The sequence below is a fragment of the Galleria mellonella genome, unplaced genomic scaffold, assembly GCF_026898425.1.
Source record: "Galleria mellonella isolate WM207_F2 unplaced genomic scaffold, CSIRO_AGI_GalMel_v1 utg63, whole genome shotgun sequence".
Taxonomy (NCBI): domain Eukaryota; kingdom Metazoa; phylum Arthropoda; class Insecta; order Lepidoptera; family Pyralidae; genus Galleria; species Galleria mellonella.
This window is the reverse complement of record NW_026442130.1, coordinates 4,039,732-4,056,369: the sequence shown is the minus strand read 5'-3', so window position 1 is coordinate 4,056,369 and position 16,638 is coordinate 4,039,732. Positions and strand designations below refer to the sequence as shown.

Genomic DNA, 16,638 nt, shown 5'->3' with positions numbered 1-16,638 from the left:
TAGAACTGATATAGTTATGAGGTAACAAATATAAAAAAAAAATACAAACTATTTGAGAACCTTTTTCTTTTTGAAGTCGATTGATTAAGTATATTAGTTTTGAATATTTAATATAAGTATAATGTTATTTTTATAGGATGAAAGTCGAGACTTCCATCAAAGTTGATTTAAATCAAATATTCGATGTATTTGTATATTATATAACGTCGTCTGATGCTATGAATAATTTGAAATATTATTTGTACCTATACTGAAGGTGAAATCGAAAATATCCTATTTTCTATAATATTATAAATGCGAATTTTTGTAACTTAGAATGGATGATTGTTTGTTATTCTTTCACACAAAAACTACTGAAGGATTTAAATGAAATTTGGTACATGGGTAGGTAGTTTGGTACATATCTTGACTTAGTGCGTCCTTATTAATTTACGCAGGCGGTGCCTCGGGACATAGTCATTCATAATGGTTATCATTAAAACGGAAATTTTATTAATATCAACGTGATAAAAAAAAATTGAGTTTCTTTTAATAACATGGCGTGAAATTTTCTATGCGATACTGAATTTTGTTTTCTTTAGAAAAGATTGAAATTTCGAAGGAATTTCATCTTGTTAAAACAGGTAGAACATTTGTTTAAAAGGATATTAATGGTTCTGATTTTACTCCGTAAACCTATTAAAAGTAAAATATCTTAGCTTCAATGACTAACTAGAATCAAGATATTGTCAAAAATCGGTGTCCTAAAACACCGAAACGTGCCAAATTAATTCCTAATGAATATACTATATATATATATATATATATATATATATATATATATATATATAAGCAGAAATATAAAATATTGTTTGTTTAAACAATAAAACTGTTTGTTTTTTAAATAAAATAAGTTAGAACAAAAAGGCTAGTGAACCGATGAAAAGTCACGTCATCTCAAATGAAGCCTGACCGCTTTGCTTCATGGTACTCAAATTAAATTGACTATTGAATGGCGCTAATTTATTGAATACACCTTATTTGCTTATGTAGTAAATAATGTGATATTTACACAATGCACATTATATGAATAATAATAATATTTATTGAATACATGTTTCAATTTTACATTTGTTCATATTAAAACACGCATAAGCTGTAAAGAGATGTTATTAGTAATCTTAACCTATTTTAAAAGATAATGTTATAATGATCTGAAATGTAGGTTCTATATAATAATCTATATTTATTGGAATTAATAAATAAATACTGGAATCAGTTAATAACAAACTAGGAGAGATATCGCGTAACATACTTAAAAAAAATTGACATAAGATTTTTTTATGTAACTTAGAATGGCAAACAAGCTGATAGCCCACCTGATGGACAGTGGCAACCGTCGCCTATAGACATGAGCAGTACCATGTACATAACAGAGTATACTGTTTTGCCGATGGTACCCCTATGCGTTACCATTCCTTAGGACTTAAGTGTTATTCCTCTGTACCCAGTAAATTCACGCCATATCCCACCCTTCAAACCGAAACACAGCCATGCAAACACAACTACTTTAATGTTAATGACATGCAGACAGTGGATATTTATACGATTTTCTTTCAAATTGATGTAATCAAAATTAATTAAATGATTACATAATTCATTTTATTTTCTGTTATAAAAAGTTGTACTATATAATATGTATAGCTTAGCAATTATAGAATATTAATTATAAATCCATAGTAATTTTGTGTTCAATGCTCCCTGGTCCACGTAATCCGTTCGTGTCTGGTCTTCGCCTGTGCCACGGAGCGTGGCACGTTTCACTCCAGCTATTCGCCGAGAAAACACAGAGCAACCACATTTTTATGCCTTCATCTCGCTCCAGAGCACATCGCCTACACATTTAACATCATATGCCACCCATTTAGAAATAAACTCTCCGTATACGAAAACAAAAGTAGTTTTTGTTTGGTGACTATTAGCTATAAATTAGGTAAGTAATTTTACAATTTTATAATTTATATGCAAATTGTAATATCGAACGCCAGTTGCACGTAATTGGAGACAGCAAGTGAAGTTAGTAGTCACAATCATTGATATGTGAAAAAAATTTAGATGAACATTCAGAAACAGAAACTAAAAAGTTGCACTATAAAAAGAGTGCATTTAATCAAATTTTGTGCCCGTTTCTAACCATTAAGTGTTAAATGTGCGTCAAATATTAAGTAGTAGTATGTCAAATATGCCGAGGTATTCTTTCAAATTTTGTGAGAATCTTAGTGAGAATATTGTGCCTGGACGTTTAGTTTAATATTTACGCATTTAATATTTTAGCATATTCTACTCCATTTACGGCTATGTGTTGTGCTATGATAATTTTTTTATATATATATTTTTAATAAAGTTGTAAGTAAAAATTTTTGTATGAAAATGTTAATCTTAAGTGTCTTATATAACGGTGGATTTAGTTTATTGTTACTTTCTATTCCCGGATTGTCCGCATTGCTATCTCTGATCTAAATTTCTTCTATTTCTAGGGTGGAAGTTGAGCGTTGAGCTCAACTTCGGTTCTTTTTCACAGTTTGCTCATACACCTATATTTTAATCTGGACACTACTTGGTTCATTTTTGTAAATACTGTGCGTTTGCTAATTGTTCTATTCGGGGTGAAATTTATGTGCGAGATAACAAAAATTGCTTTTTGCGCTGTTTAAAACTTCCTCATTAATTCAGCTGCATAGCTCTTCTACATATATCTTATAGTATATGCAACCTTACTATGTACTAATATTAATACTAATTTATTATACTCTGTCAATCACAGCATCACAGATGACAAAACATTTTGATAGTTCAATGTGTCCGTATATGAAAAATGTATTCCAATTTCACTCTGTATTTATATAGAGATTTTATATTTTATTATCATATTTAATAATTATAAACTATTATTACTAATGTTCAAGTAAAGGTTTATTGGTTTCAATTTCCGAAAAAAAATTCCCACACCTTTTAATAAAATATATTTTAAATACCACCTTGCGTTTACTTCAATACTTCAAATTAACGTCTTGATGCGATTTATATGTGCATGAATAAACAATAAACGTATATCTACTATAATTTAATACACTTTTATCGTCTTATTGGCAGTCGGTGCTCATCTCTTAACCAAACTTAATTTGTAGGTTGGTATTACTTACCTACATACACACTTAATATACAATTTCACTTTCAATTTTGCCTCGTAATTGTGACTTGTTGGTGCATTTAGAAATTGGAAATACCACAGATAAGTAATATTTATGGGAACTGATTGCGACAATTTCCCGCCAATCTGTTCCGGTGAAATGCTTCCACACTTTTTTAAACTTTTTATCATTGTCCACCGTAAAATTAGTGTGAGTAGGTAGCAAAACGATATTCATTAATGGGTGTTATATATATATATTTTTTATAGTATGTAATATTATTTTAATAGAACTAATAAAATTAATAACATATCGAAATATTCAATCAATTGATTTTTTATTCAAATTTATTGAAAGTCGCATCAATTATTTATTCGTTAAGTTTTATTAAAATAGACTGTACAAAACTACACAGTGTAACATAAATGATAAAGTCTGTATTTTTTTTTACATAAAATGGTTGTGGTAATCACTCATACGGTTTGCGTGGTGGTAAACAGCCATCATATGACTATATTCTATGAATGCTTGCAATGTTAATCGCTTTAGTTTTGGCTTTATTATTCAAAAGATTCTAAGTTCATTTATATTTTTTAAGCGCTTTCCCGCGCTCACGGTACGTTTACCAATTCTGAATTATTTTTTTATTTTTTTTTTATAATCTATAAGGTGTTAATTTGAATTTGGTAATAATTGAACCTGTTTTTTTTTTGTAAAGCAAGATCTATAAATTCAAGACGCATAAATTCAAATTAACGTGTCTAGAAATTACTTGTCTATTATCAGTGTTTTTTTTTTATACAACTTAGAATGGCAAACAAGCTGACGGCCCACCTGATGGAAAGTGGTAACCGCCGCCTATAGACATGAGCAGTACTATGGACATAACAGAGTATACTGTTTCGCCCGTTGATACCCCCCATGCGTTGCCATTCCTGAGGACTCAGGTGTTATTCCTTTGTATCCGGTAAATTCACGCTATATCCCACCCTTCAAACCGAAACACAGCCATGCAAACACAACTGCTTCACGGTTGAAACACGAATGGGACAGAGGTACCCAAGCAAACGACTTTTTACAAAGTCTCCCTCTGGAAAACTTATTTAACTGGTTTATTACAACTCAATTTGCTGTTTTTTTTGCCAAGCAAAATGTAATCTTAATATATCGTCATAGTCGTAGAATACTGACGGATCTTTATATGTAATCTTCGTCAGATCCGTCAGTATTCTACGACTATGACGATATGTAAACTTTATTATTTATTTACAAATGAAATATTTCGACTTTGTTTGTAATAATAAATAAATTTAAATAATACTTATCATTAACGAGTAAGAACAATCATTTAAAAGGCCGGTAACGCACAAGCAACTCCTCTCGTGTTGCAGGTGTTCATGAGCGACAGTAGCCGCTTTTCATTACGTGGGCCGTTTGCTTGTTTGTCTCACTAACAATAAAAAAATGGACGTATGGATGAATGTATCTTATTAAATAAAAAGCATGCTAAGCATAACATAAGCTAGTGCAGGTTACTAATCAGTAATGTAAAATCTTGAGTAAATAAACCTAGTAAGTTTACTTCTTATATCCTCAGCTCTCACACTTGAAACATCATCCTATGTGTACACAGAGATAACATGGTCCACGAATATTAAAATACACTTTTAATTTAATTAATTAGACAAATTTGTCATATGTTTATATAGGTGGGGCAGAGACAATGCAGTTAGCATTGTCTCTGCCTATCTTAATGTGGGCCAGGCGTGACAGTTATGTATTATGTATGTATAGATTAACTGAAATAAACAGTCTTGAGGTATGCTTAATTTCAGTTAATTTGTGTTATATTGGGATGGGAGGTTCGAATCCGAAGATCACGGTCATTGTTTTCGACTATATTAGCCTTCACTGTCAGTTTGTTTTGTTACTTTCCGCGAGACGGCGCATGCGCAGAGTGAGTTTACTTAACCATGGTAGAGAGCTTCACGGCCTACTTGTGACGTAGCGATATGTCTCGTTGATGTGTTTTTACTATTATTAACTCTTGATATAATATTCTGTTTTGTATAAAAAACCACTGTTTATATTAATTTCCTCAAAAAAAAGGCATTTAATTATGGGAACTTTCCCTCGAGCGCGTTCTGCATAAATTCAATCTCGAAGTATGGTAGTCTATAAACATTTAGATGACATTCTAGAGTAGCATAATAAAATGATTAAATAATGATATCTTTTTAGGTTTATTAGGTTGCAGACGTCACCTTTCAGAAGTTGGACTATTGTACGAAATAAACCAAGACTCCAAATTGTATTGAACATGTGACGGTGATAGGCTCGTCCTCTAACACAATGGCACTCGACATGCTCATATTTCGCCGAACATATTAAAATGTTCTCTGTTCTATCTAAACTTCCACTTCTATTCTCCTTTAACCAAAGATTGTTTGTAAGCGATTGCCCTAGCGATGAAACCGCCTTTTTGTATTACGTATATATTTTATTCTATACTTTATGCTACTGTATTTCACTTGAATTATTTATATGTCATTGTTTATTATTATGTTTCTGGTGCAATAAAGAATTAAATAAATAAATAAATGTTCTGCGAAATCTGAGCATGTCAAGTGGTATATTGATCACAACGACGACAGCCTGTGATTACTCCATTAGAAATTACTGTTGTGAATATATTTGTTAATTTATTTTTCTAAATATTTATAATTTCAATATTTATAGATTTAAATCTGAGTGAGAAACAATATATTATATATTGTTTCATCAATAAAAAAATAAATTGATTTGGATTATTTTTTATCTGAAAGAATAATCAAACATAGTCTCTTCAAAATGTTGCTATATTTGCCATTCATGTATGGTGTGTTAAAGAATTAAATGTCTATTTATCTAAATTTTATCAAAATTGGTTCAGTATTTTTGTTTATAAATTAAAATAATTAGTTTTGCCACTATTGAAGTCGGTGGTTTTTTGTGGAAGCAAATCTTACATTTACTCATAAGTTTAAAGTTAAGCTATTCAAATTCGTTCTTGGACTGCATCCAAGAATTCAAATTGATTGAGGCGGGGCAACTTAAACACTTTTCACTAACTTTCATCATTATGCTACCTGATTCTACTGAAATTACCTATATCTGAAGTAACCCTTTATTTTTATTTATTTTTTAACTAGGGTGAAAATCTTCCAAAGAAACCCATCCGCCGGCGGGACGAAGAATGGGTACTGTGGGATTTTTACCCACTAAAAACACCCCGGTATTCCTCATGGCACCTACCCGCCGGAGACTGAGGCTCGCGACTAGCAATCTTCCCAGTCATATCTGAAGTAACCCTGCATGTTCCTTGAACAAATGAATTTAGTTCAACGAACCAAACAAATTCACACGCTGGGTGTAACATTGTTGTGTTAATTGATCTAAAACTTTCATTATATACTTTAAATCTATAAAAACTATCAGCATGCCTGTTAGATGTTCGACATGGTGGGAAGAAAATGCCTCCATTGTAATATCAAACGAGCATGTTTTGTGTTGGGAAAAGTTACAGGGCATTGAGTAAGAGAATCGATTGATGTTACTCGTTCTTTGACGTTTTACGTAATTTCTGGTGGTATTGCGAGGTTGTTGCTATACCATATCATCATTATAATCATTGTCATCGTCATCATTATTATCATATCAGCTGTTAATTTTTCACTGTCCAACACATGGACCTCTCCTCTAAAGCTTTGGTGACGTTTTAAAACGGACGTTGCTGTTTATCTGTCGAACATTAAATTCCCTTACGACACCCACGGGAAAGAAAGGAGTGGCATATTTTATGTCGGAACCATATATTTAAAGACAATTGTTCTATCATATACACAATTACATTCTAAATAAAAAAAAGCTGATTAGTTCAATAAGATAGTGTATTCCATGACCCATTCGTGTTTCTACCGCGAAGCAATTGTGTTTGCTTAACTGTGTTTCGGTTTGTAGGGTGGGATATGGCGTGAATTTACAGGGTACAGAGGAATAACTCCTGAGTCCTCAAGAACGGCAACGCATGTGGGGTATCATGGGCGAAACAGTATACTCTATTATATCCATGGTACTGCTCATGTCTATTAGCGATGCCCGTCAGTTTATTCTTTTATAATGTAATAATATTATAATACTAATATATCGAACCAGAGCCATGCAATAAAGATAATAAATACTTGTCTATAAAATTATCGTCGTTATATCATAGAAAAAAGAAAACGTAATAATTCGATTAATTACTTTATCTATGGTTATATTTTAATTGTAATTGATTAATAAAAAATGTCTATGGTTCTATTATAATAATAGCGGACATTAGCATATACTGATCATAGATAACGAAACTCGCGAATTCACTGGGTGTCTGACAAAACAATTCATCAGTTCATTACCATTCACCGTCCGTGACCTTCGCGGCGTTGCATCCCAATTGGCGGTGTCGTCACCTCACCACTTTCCTTGGCTACGTGATCAGAATGTCTCGCACTATTTACACCTGCACTTTCGTTTTAATCTTATTATAAATATACGGTTCGTGAATTTTCAAATACCAATGTTTATTTATGGTAATGAATAGCATTTAATTTGCTAGGTAATTTAATTGAAATCTTTCATTGGACAACATCGGGTACTAATAACTAGATTTAGATATATATAGATAGAAAACCTTTTTTTACTAGAGGGAGACTGTACAAAAATCGTTTGCTTGGGCACCTCTGTCCCTATCGTGTTTCTACCGTGAAGCTGTTGTGTTTGTATGGCTGTGTTTAAGTTTGAAGGGTAGGATATGGCAGTGAATTTACAGGGTACAGAGGAATAACACCTGAATCTTCAGGAATGGCAAGGCATGGGGGGCATCATGGGCGAAACAGTATATTCTGTTATGTCCTTGTAAGTTGCTCATTCTAAGTTGCATAAAAAAAATCCTAAAGCTAGAAGCTGTTTAGCTCTTTTTAATTCTATATTACAGCGATTCCTAAAGTGGGTTCCGTAAAAAAGTCACCAGGGTTCCGCGAAATTATTAATACAGTGAGACAATTTCATTCTTCACATTAAAAATTAAAGGAAAAAAATAAAGTGTTATACTTTTAAAATATTTCTTTGGTAGGCGTTCCGTTATATTAAAAGTTTAGGAACCCCTACTATATTATGATGCTCTTTTGAGTAACTTCAAATTACGTAATTTTTTTTTTATTATTCGGAGGAATTTCTCAATAAATTATAGAAGAATAGATTAATGCATACATTTTGAAAAATCATGATCATCAATAATGGTTTCCATTTTGTTTGGTGTTTCGTAATCCTTTTAAAATTATGCTATCGTCGATAACGTTCGAGAAGGAAAAAAATTTTAACAAGTATTAGTATAATTGTGATATTTGTGAATATAACTATCTGGATAGACAGATGTCTGTTTGTTACACACAAATTACATATCATTCAATAGCAGTAGGTATGTACATGACAATACATAATGATTTTACAGAATAGAAACAGTTCCTGATGAAGAATGAAGAATGCCAATTGTAATTGCATGATAGAGAAATTTTCGTCATCCCAGCCGCAGTGAAATTTCCTTTATTGACAGGTAATCAGAAAGTATATATCTAAGAATTGATTTATCATTATGCCTCGAGTATAATTATATAAGTATAGGTGCATATTATTTTATTACAGTGAAGTTAAGAAAACATTTTAATTTTGGATCCGGAATAGTTTACTAAAAGGGCGTTGAACTTAGTAATTTATCAAGTTGACACCGAAACGTATAAAATGAGTGAAAACGTAATTTCTTATTTCTATGTAATTAGAAATTAATACTTATTACTTTTTTGGTGGTAATATTCGAGTTAAAAAGTGTGGTATCTATTACATATTATTGTATAATAGTTGCCATTAATTATGAATAAATACTAGTTTGATATCAGACGCATGTAGGTAATGGATACACCTATGGTACCTATGATATGTATGGGTAACTTTATTATTTCCTTCTTACGTATAGTTTTTTTTATTTTATACCTTAATTTTTTGTAAACATGTTTCAGGATACAATAAAGTTTGTTCGATTTAAAATTAAATTTATCAAAAAAATGTAAAGTAAAAAAGTCTATAAAAGTAAGTTTAATGACTGACAGACTGTGGAATGAGTTCTCTGTCGATGTTTTCCCTAGAGACTACAATATGGGGTTCTCGAAAAAGGATGTATTAAAATTTTTTTCAGGCTCGACAATTCGCACGTGATCGTTTACCATCAGATGAGTTTTATTGTACCCTTAAAATATATGTATAACTGAAAGTTATATAACTTCCATGTGAGAAAATGAATTAATCTTACATAATTGAGCACTTAATCCTTACAGCATTTTATTACATCCTCCCGAATGACAAAACAGTTCCTAATTTGGCTTGAACTGGCACTTTCCAGTGAAAGTTAATTACCGGCCGAATAAGGAGCTTCGGCAATTGAAGAATGATAACATCATATAATGTTTAGACGTGTGATGCGTACGCGCACACCGTGTAATGTTTTCATTATAGTAGTATTCGTTGAAAAAGAAATTCGGCAAGTGTGAACCGACGCTTGTAAAGTGTTCTGTAAGTAGTAATTAATTTGTATCGTGCATAATTACATAAATATAAGATTATTTTTTTTATTTCAAAGTGTTAATTTATAAAAAAAAAAAATATTATATTTAGTAGATAATTGTTTTTTGTATCTGCAAGTGATAACTGATTTTACCATAACTGAAGTTGTTTTTTTGTAAAATACAATCTTAAATTATATTGTGTAGAGTCGAACCTGCTACCTGTGACACAGTACACATAGTTAGTGATATCTGTCGTATTGTTCATATTACTTCACTAGGGTTGTCACCTTTCAACTGGGCCATTATGTTTATAATTCAAACATCCCTGTAGATAGATAAATGGATAAATGGATACCCTTTATTGTTTCCTCCATAAGATTACAATAGCAAACTTAATATAAATACAAATAATTACAAGAAAATATTATACTAAGAAAACAATGGGCGGCCTTATCGTTAACAGCGATCTCTTCCAGGCAACCTTTGGATGGAGAAGAATAATTTAATCAGTTTGAGTGGAGGCACGAAATGTTCGTTTAGATAAATACATATAGATATAGGTTGGTACATAGTAAAAAATAATTTGTTACATAATTTATTGCCCCTTTTGTATTTGTGTTATGTTAAAAAACGCACGCTTGGATTGAATGCATATGTGGTTACCGATAACTTACGTCTACAAAACTGATGTACAGTCGTAATTATAATTACCCTATCACATAACAATAATCTATACATAATTCCGTATTCGTGTAAACTATTATTTCATACATAGGCTGAAATAGTAATTATTGGCTTCCTTTTAAGGAAGTATTATTCTACAAGTGAAATTGAATTCTTTTTCCCAATGCAATAAGTTGGAAAATGAGAAGATATGTAGTCGCTGTGTGATCCCGGCACAGAATGGGTCACCCCTTTCTTTCTCATGGGTGTCATAAGAGGAGACTGAGGGAGACTTTGTACAAAAGTCGATTGCTTGGGTACCTCTGTCCCATTCGTGTTTCAACCGTGAAGCAGTTGTGTTTGCATGGCTGTGTTTCGGTTTGAAGGGTGGGATATCACGTGAATTTACTGGGTACAGAGGAATAACACCTAAGTCCTCAGGAATGGCAACGCATGGGGGGTATCATGGGCGAAACAGTATACTCTGTTATGTCCATGGTACTGCTCATGTCTATAGGCGACGGTTACCACTTTCCATCAGGTGGGCCGTCAGTTTGTTTGCCATTCTAAGTCGTATAAAAAAAAATCTAATGGCTGAGGGGTGGGCAGCAGCGTTCTTTGTAGAACATTAGCAAACCTAACTGCGGTTGCTATGGGGGAAGGGATTGTTAGTAATGGGGAGGTTAGTCCTCATTGCTATCATTACCGATAGGCGTGGTAGGGCTACCATTTCATTATCATCCATTATAATAAAAATCCATAAGGAGTACTTATTACATCATAAAAAGATATTATGAAATCGTTATTTTTAAAATGAGCTAAAAACGTACTGTAAACTGTATTTCATAGTAACATACAACATCTCCGAGTCTCGGAGGTTGGTAGCAATGCGTAAAGATCGGATCTAATTTGCTCAGTTTACAGAACAATAAAAGTGAAACTGGACAATCGATCACGCTTTACTTTCTACTCTGAGCAAAGTAAACAATATCCCGGTTTATAATGGTATTATTATATTTTTTTATTTAGTTTTTTTTTTTTTTATTGTATATATTATAAAAGAAATAATAACAGATAAAAGCCTCAACAACTTAGTCGCATTAACTTTTCATTAGAAATCTACCGAGTAAGATGCGAAGAGGAACAAAGCAAATGAGTAATGAGTTCCAGTAAGGAAAAATTAAAAAATAAACTATACCGCGCTATTTGACAAGTATGGTAAAAGCAAGCTATATTATTGTTACTGTTTCAGGCATCTGTAGACTACTATAGCCGTTTACCATTAGATAATGGTAAACGGCTATACGAGGCTTCTCTGCAGTTGCCGCTTTGTACTAAAAAAAAGCTAAGTGCACTGTGGTAATGTTCTTCAAGAACTAGTTATGTTTGACATTTCTTGTTTTTTTTTTCTAAGAAATATATCTAATGTACTACTTATTTAACCGGTTCAGACTTGTGTTTATTCTGATACTTAAACCTAGATATCTATAAAAACAAATAATACTTTGTATTTTTCATTACTCAGCGGGGCATTGTGATGTTTGGTAAATATATATATATACTGTATATTAGGAATAATTTAATGTTTACTAAACGAAATATCTTTATATTATTATCTTTGCTTCATCTAATTCAATTAATCTCCTCATTCAAATAATTATATTGATTTGGGAGATTGTTATCTTTATTTGTTTGGGCGATAAAGATTAGAATTGAATCATTGATATTGGTGTCATTATTCACTATTAATTAATGCGGTCATAGCTAAAAATAGGTCACCTTTTCCCGCGGCTACCGTAAGGGGCAACTAAGGGAACTTATTGGTCGAGGGATAGGTAGCAGAATTTCTTTTTAACTTCACCAAAACCTAACTGCGGTTACCAATTAGCTTGCCAAACGTGGCACCTACTGTTGAACCCCCTCCCCCCCATAGGAGGAGGCCTATGTTAAGTAGTGGACAAATAACGGTTGTAATGATGATGATCTACTATTGAACATAGGTATCATTATTATTTATGTATTCATATGTATATTAATATTTTGTATATATGTATTATATTAATATTTAAATGTTACAATACTGTCTTGCACTACTGATTTTCACTCAACACTTTCTATGCCTCTGTGTTGGGTTGACTGAAAGAGATGTCTTTTAAAGATATGTTCACCTTTGCTCACTTTATTTACAATATGTTATTATTACTGTACTTCTGAAATCGCCCCCCAGTTTCAGAGGGGGGGACTCTGGAAATCATAATGCTTAATTCTAAGTTAATTCATCACTACGGGCTAACTTTTCATTCACACCAATCTTTTCCCGCTGGTGTCCCGCCAGTGTATACCGTTAGGGCCGGTGGTGGGCCCATTCTATTATCACCTATTAAAAAAAAAATAGTGACCACCTGCCTCTTTGGCTATATATTCAAGCTCTCAATTTTAATATACTAATTTGAGTTCTATCATGAATGAAACCATTCGATAAGCTATGGAGGTCCATAACCAATCGAGTGACATAGAGTTTTCTTATACAGCTATCCGTCAACACAAGCAGTTATTAAATGATTTATAATCGGATCTAGACCGGTCTAGGCCGACATAATGATCTCGTTGTGCGAGCTCGGATACGGAGTCGCTGTGTGCTCCACTGGTTCCTAACGGTACCGCATGCATGATGCACTTCCTGTCCATTCTTTACTGTCTACCGTAACTAAATGTTGCCTATCTAAGTATATATAAAGGTGCAGGTACTTCGTAACTTTTGATCGCTATTTCTTGGCGTCATCGTTTCAACAATCTTCATTGCATTATTCCTGTTTAATATGGAGTAAGAAACGAGTAGGTTTAATTTTATCCCGGCTAATAATTATGCCTTGATATATTATATAATCAATGATAATATTAATTTAATTTTAATTTCAGCCATTTTCCGTCCACAGCTGGACATAAGCCTCCCCCATAGACTGCCATAAAGAACGGTCTTGAGCCACCTGCATCCACTAACTCCCTGCAATGCATTTCAGGTCGTCACTCCATCTAGTGGAGGGGCCGCCCTACACTGCCTTGAAAATGATAATATTAACTACGCTATAATCCTAATATCATGTGTGTGTGTGTGTGTGGGTGTGTGAGTATGTGCATGTATATACTATTATATATATTTTTATGTTCATCAATGTCATATATAATATCAATAATCATCGATGCTCTCGATTATTTGGTTTAGTTTATAGTGGAAACTTTACTGATTTATGTTCTGGTTGTGTATAGTATTTTATATGTCTTAGATATTGTATGCTTCCCTTTCAAAGTAAAATAAAAATAAAAAAATTAGAAATGTGAATGTGAGTTCATTTATTTGTTTGTTACCATATAATGTTTTACTGTCTTATTCAATCAATATGAAATTAGGTATACATGTGCTATATGGGTAGAAGAAGGATATATTTTTATCTTAATTATTAAGAGAACGTTTGTCATTAACTGATTATGCTAATCAGTAATGAATGGATATGGCGTGAATTTACTGGGTACAGAGGAATAACACCTGAGTCCTCAGGAATGGCAACGCATGGGGGGTATCATGGGCAAAACAGTATACTCTGTTATGTCCATGGTACTGCTCATGTCTATAGGCGACGGTTACCACTTTCCATCAGGTAGGCCGTCAGCTTGTTTGCTATTCTAAGTTGTATAAAAAAGTCGTAAAATATTATTATATCAGCTATTAACTGTACATTGAATTGATCAAAGGCCTCCCCGATAAAGGGAGGTTTTTCCAGTAGTTGCCACGCTTGGCAAGCGGGTTAAGTCCTGTTAGCCTGTTAGCTGGCTAACAAGCCGCAGTTAAGCCTTGGTAATATTTTAAGAGGGACACTGCTGTCTATTCTTTAGTCGTCTCTTACGACACTCATGGAAAAGGAAGGGCTGGTCCATTCTATGCCGGGACCACACGATAACGTAAATAACAATAATAATGCAAATAATAACTATAATACGTAAAGTATAAGAGTTATTATATTAGGTAATTCAGTTAACCAATGGTTATCGCTTTTTCGATAAAATTTGTTCCTATTTAATATAATTATATACAAGGAAGTAAATTCATTGTAATTTATTACTTATATGTGTCTAAAATGTTTAATAAAAGTCTGTTTAAACTCATTTTTATTGCCATCATAAATTACCGTTATAGTTTTTTTTTTTAATATAAAACAGCTACAAGTGAGAGTTCCTCGTATTGTTAGCAGTTTAATTTGCATTTATTATTTATTTCTTCTAATAGAGCCACTAATAAGGTTTTATTTATTCAACTTATATTTACGTATCTTCATTAAAATTTCAAATTGAGTATACATTTGCTTTTTGTTTTTTAAAGCTTTGTAAAGAGAGTACAAATATAAAAAAAAATCATCTTGACTAAATAAGTATGAGATACAACACAACAGTGTTTTTGTACAAAAAAAAATTACAATAAAATCGGTTTAGAATTGAAAAATACGTCGAATAATATCATATAAAAATTACTAATAATAATAAAAAAAAAACACTTCTTTTGTTGACTGAAAAAAAAACAATAGTGTATATTTGCCTTAGAATACACTTACCGCACATGTTTACACCTTTAAAAGTCCGCATATCAATAAATCACTTAAAGCCGGGTGCACACCATCACTGTCACAACACTGTCTCACTGGTACGCGCGCGACGCGGCAGAGTCGCGATGGAAAGTGGCGCTTGCGCAGCGGCGCTCAACCTGCTCTAGTATAGCGGGGGGTGCTCTGCCCCAAGTGGAGGAGTTAGGAAGTGATCTCGTAATACTTTTTAGGACCATCCGATATAAATTTTCTTACAATCCGACGTCATAACGTGAAAAATCCCCGAGGTTTAACTTGTTTTTAAGAGTTTATATGGCTTGTTTAAATTTTTTTGAAAAAAAAGATTGTACAAGTAGAAGACGGTATTTGGTGATTGATTTTGTAATATAATAAATTGTACAGAGACGAGTATACGAATAGCTCGGATGCAACAATAATGTTGGTAGCCTCATGCGACGCTTCATCCAGTGCATCTACTTAGTGCGTAAACAACTCAAAAAGTTGAAAAACCAGCAATATTAACTTTTTCCTTTCCAGTTCATGAAGTAAAAAATCAACCTTTAACTTCTGTTACTGTCCTCTACTTCACAGAAATATTTAAAACCGAAAATTTTGTGTTTTAACCAAGAAGTTAATTTTTTCATTTCCAAATTCTTGCAGTAACGATAATATTTAAAAACTTTAAGATAAGCATTTGTAACTCACCAGAGGGAGACTTTGTACAAAAGTCGATTGCTAGGGTACCTCTGTCCCATTCGTGTTTCAACCGAGAAGCAGTTGTGTTTACATGGCTGTGTTTCGGTTTGAAGAGTGGGATATGGCGTGAATTTACTGAGTAGAGAGGAATAACACCTGAGTCCTCAGGAATGGCAACGCATGGGGGTATCATGGGCGTAACAGTATACTCTGTTATGTCCATGGTACTGCTTATGTCTATAGGCGACGGTTACCACTTTCCATCAGGTGGGCCGTCAGCTTGTATGCCATTCTGAGTTGTATAAAAAAAATAACTAGATCTGGTAATGATATTCAGGTTCTATTATCACATATTGATAAGTTAATTCAACTGAAAACATCAAGTCTGTAGATCAAAAAAATACAAAGAGCTCAAACACGTTTGGTTCTCTAGTTGATTTAACTTGAAATAATATATAAAACAAAGTTGTTGTCATTGTCTGATTGTTTCTCTGCTTACTTCTACTTCTATATAATGGATTTTGATATAGGTTTCCCTGTCATTATGTAAAGTAGGCACAATTTGCGCCTATACAAAGCCAGGGCGGGTCGATAGTTTATTACAAAACTATACCTACGCCCGCCTTCCGACTCACAGCATACTTTTTTTAAATGGGTAAAAATATACGCTGGCGGGGCATAAGTGAGAGATGGTAAATGAGAATGAAAGCAGGTCAGTTGGCCCGTCGTGACGATTTCAAAAAGAATTCCATGGAGAAAGAGAACTGCGTGGAGGTCTACCAGTCCTATTGCTAGCAATGTACTTTATACTTTACTATCAATAGGACTTTCAAACCCCATCATTAACAATTCCTTTCCCCCTACTCTCAGCAGTCTAGT

At 32.9% G+C, this 16,638-nt stretch overlaps 1 protein-coding gene across 1 annotated transcript in view; it reads right to left on the bottom strand.

Moving 5' to 3' along the window:
• The window catches only part of LOC113521810 (uncharacterized), a 32,353-nt gene extending 17,068 nt beyond the window's left edge, over positions 1-15,285 (bottom strand). Inside the window, exon 1 of the mRNA XM_031910025.2 lies at positions 15,073-15,285. Coding sequence (XP_031765885.1) covers positions 15,073-15,103 — 31 coding nt within the window. The 5' untranslated portion in view covers positions 15,104-15,285. The remainder of the gene's footprint in view (positions 1-15,072) is intronic.
• Between the last annotated feature and the right edge of the window lie 1,353 nt (positions 15,286-16,638).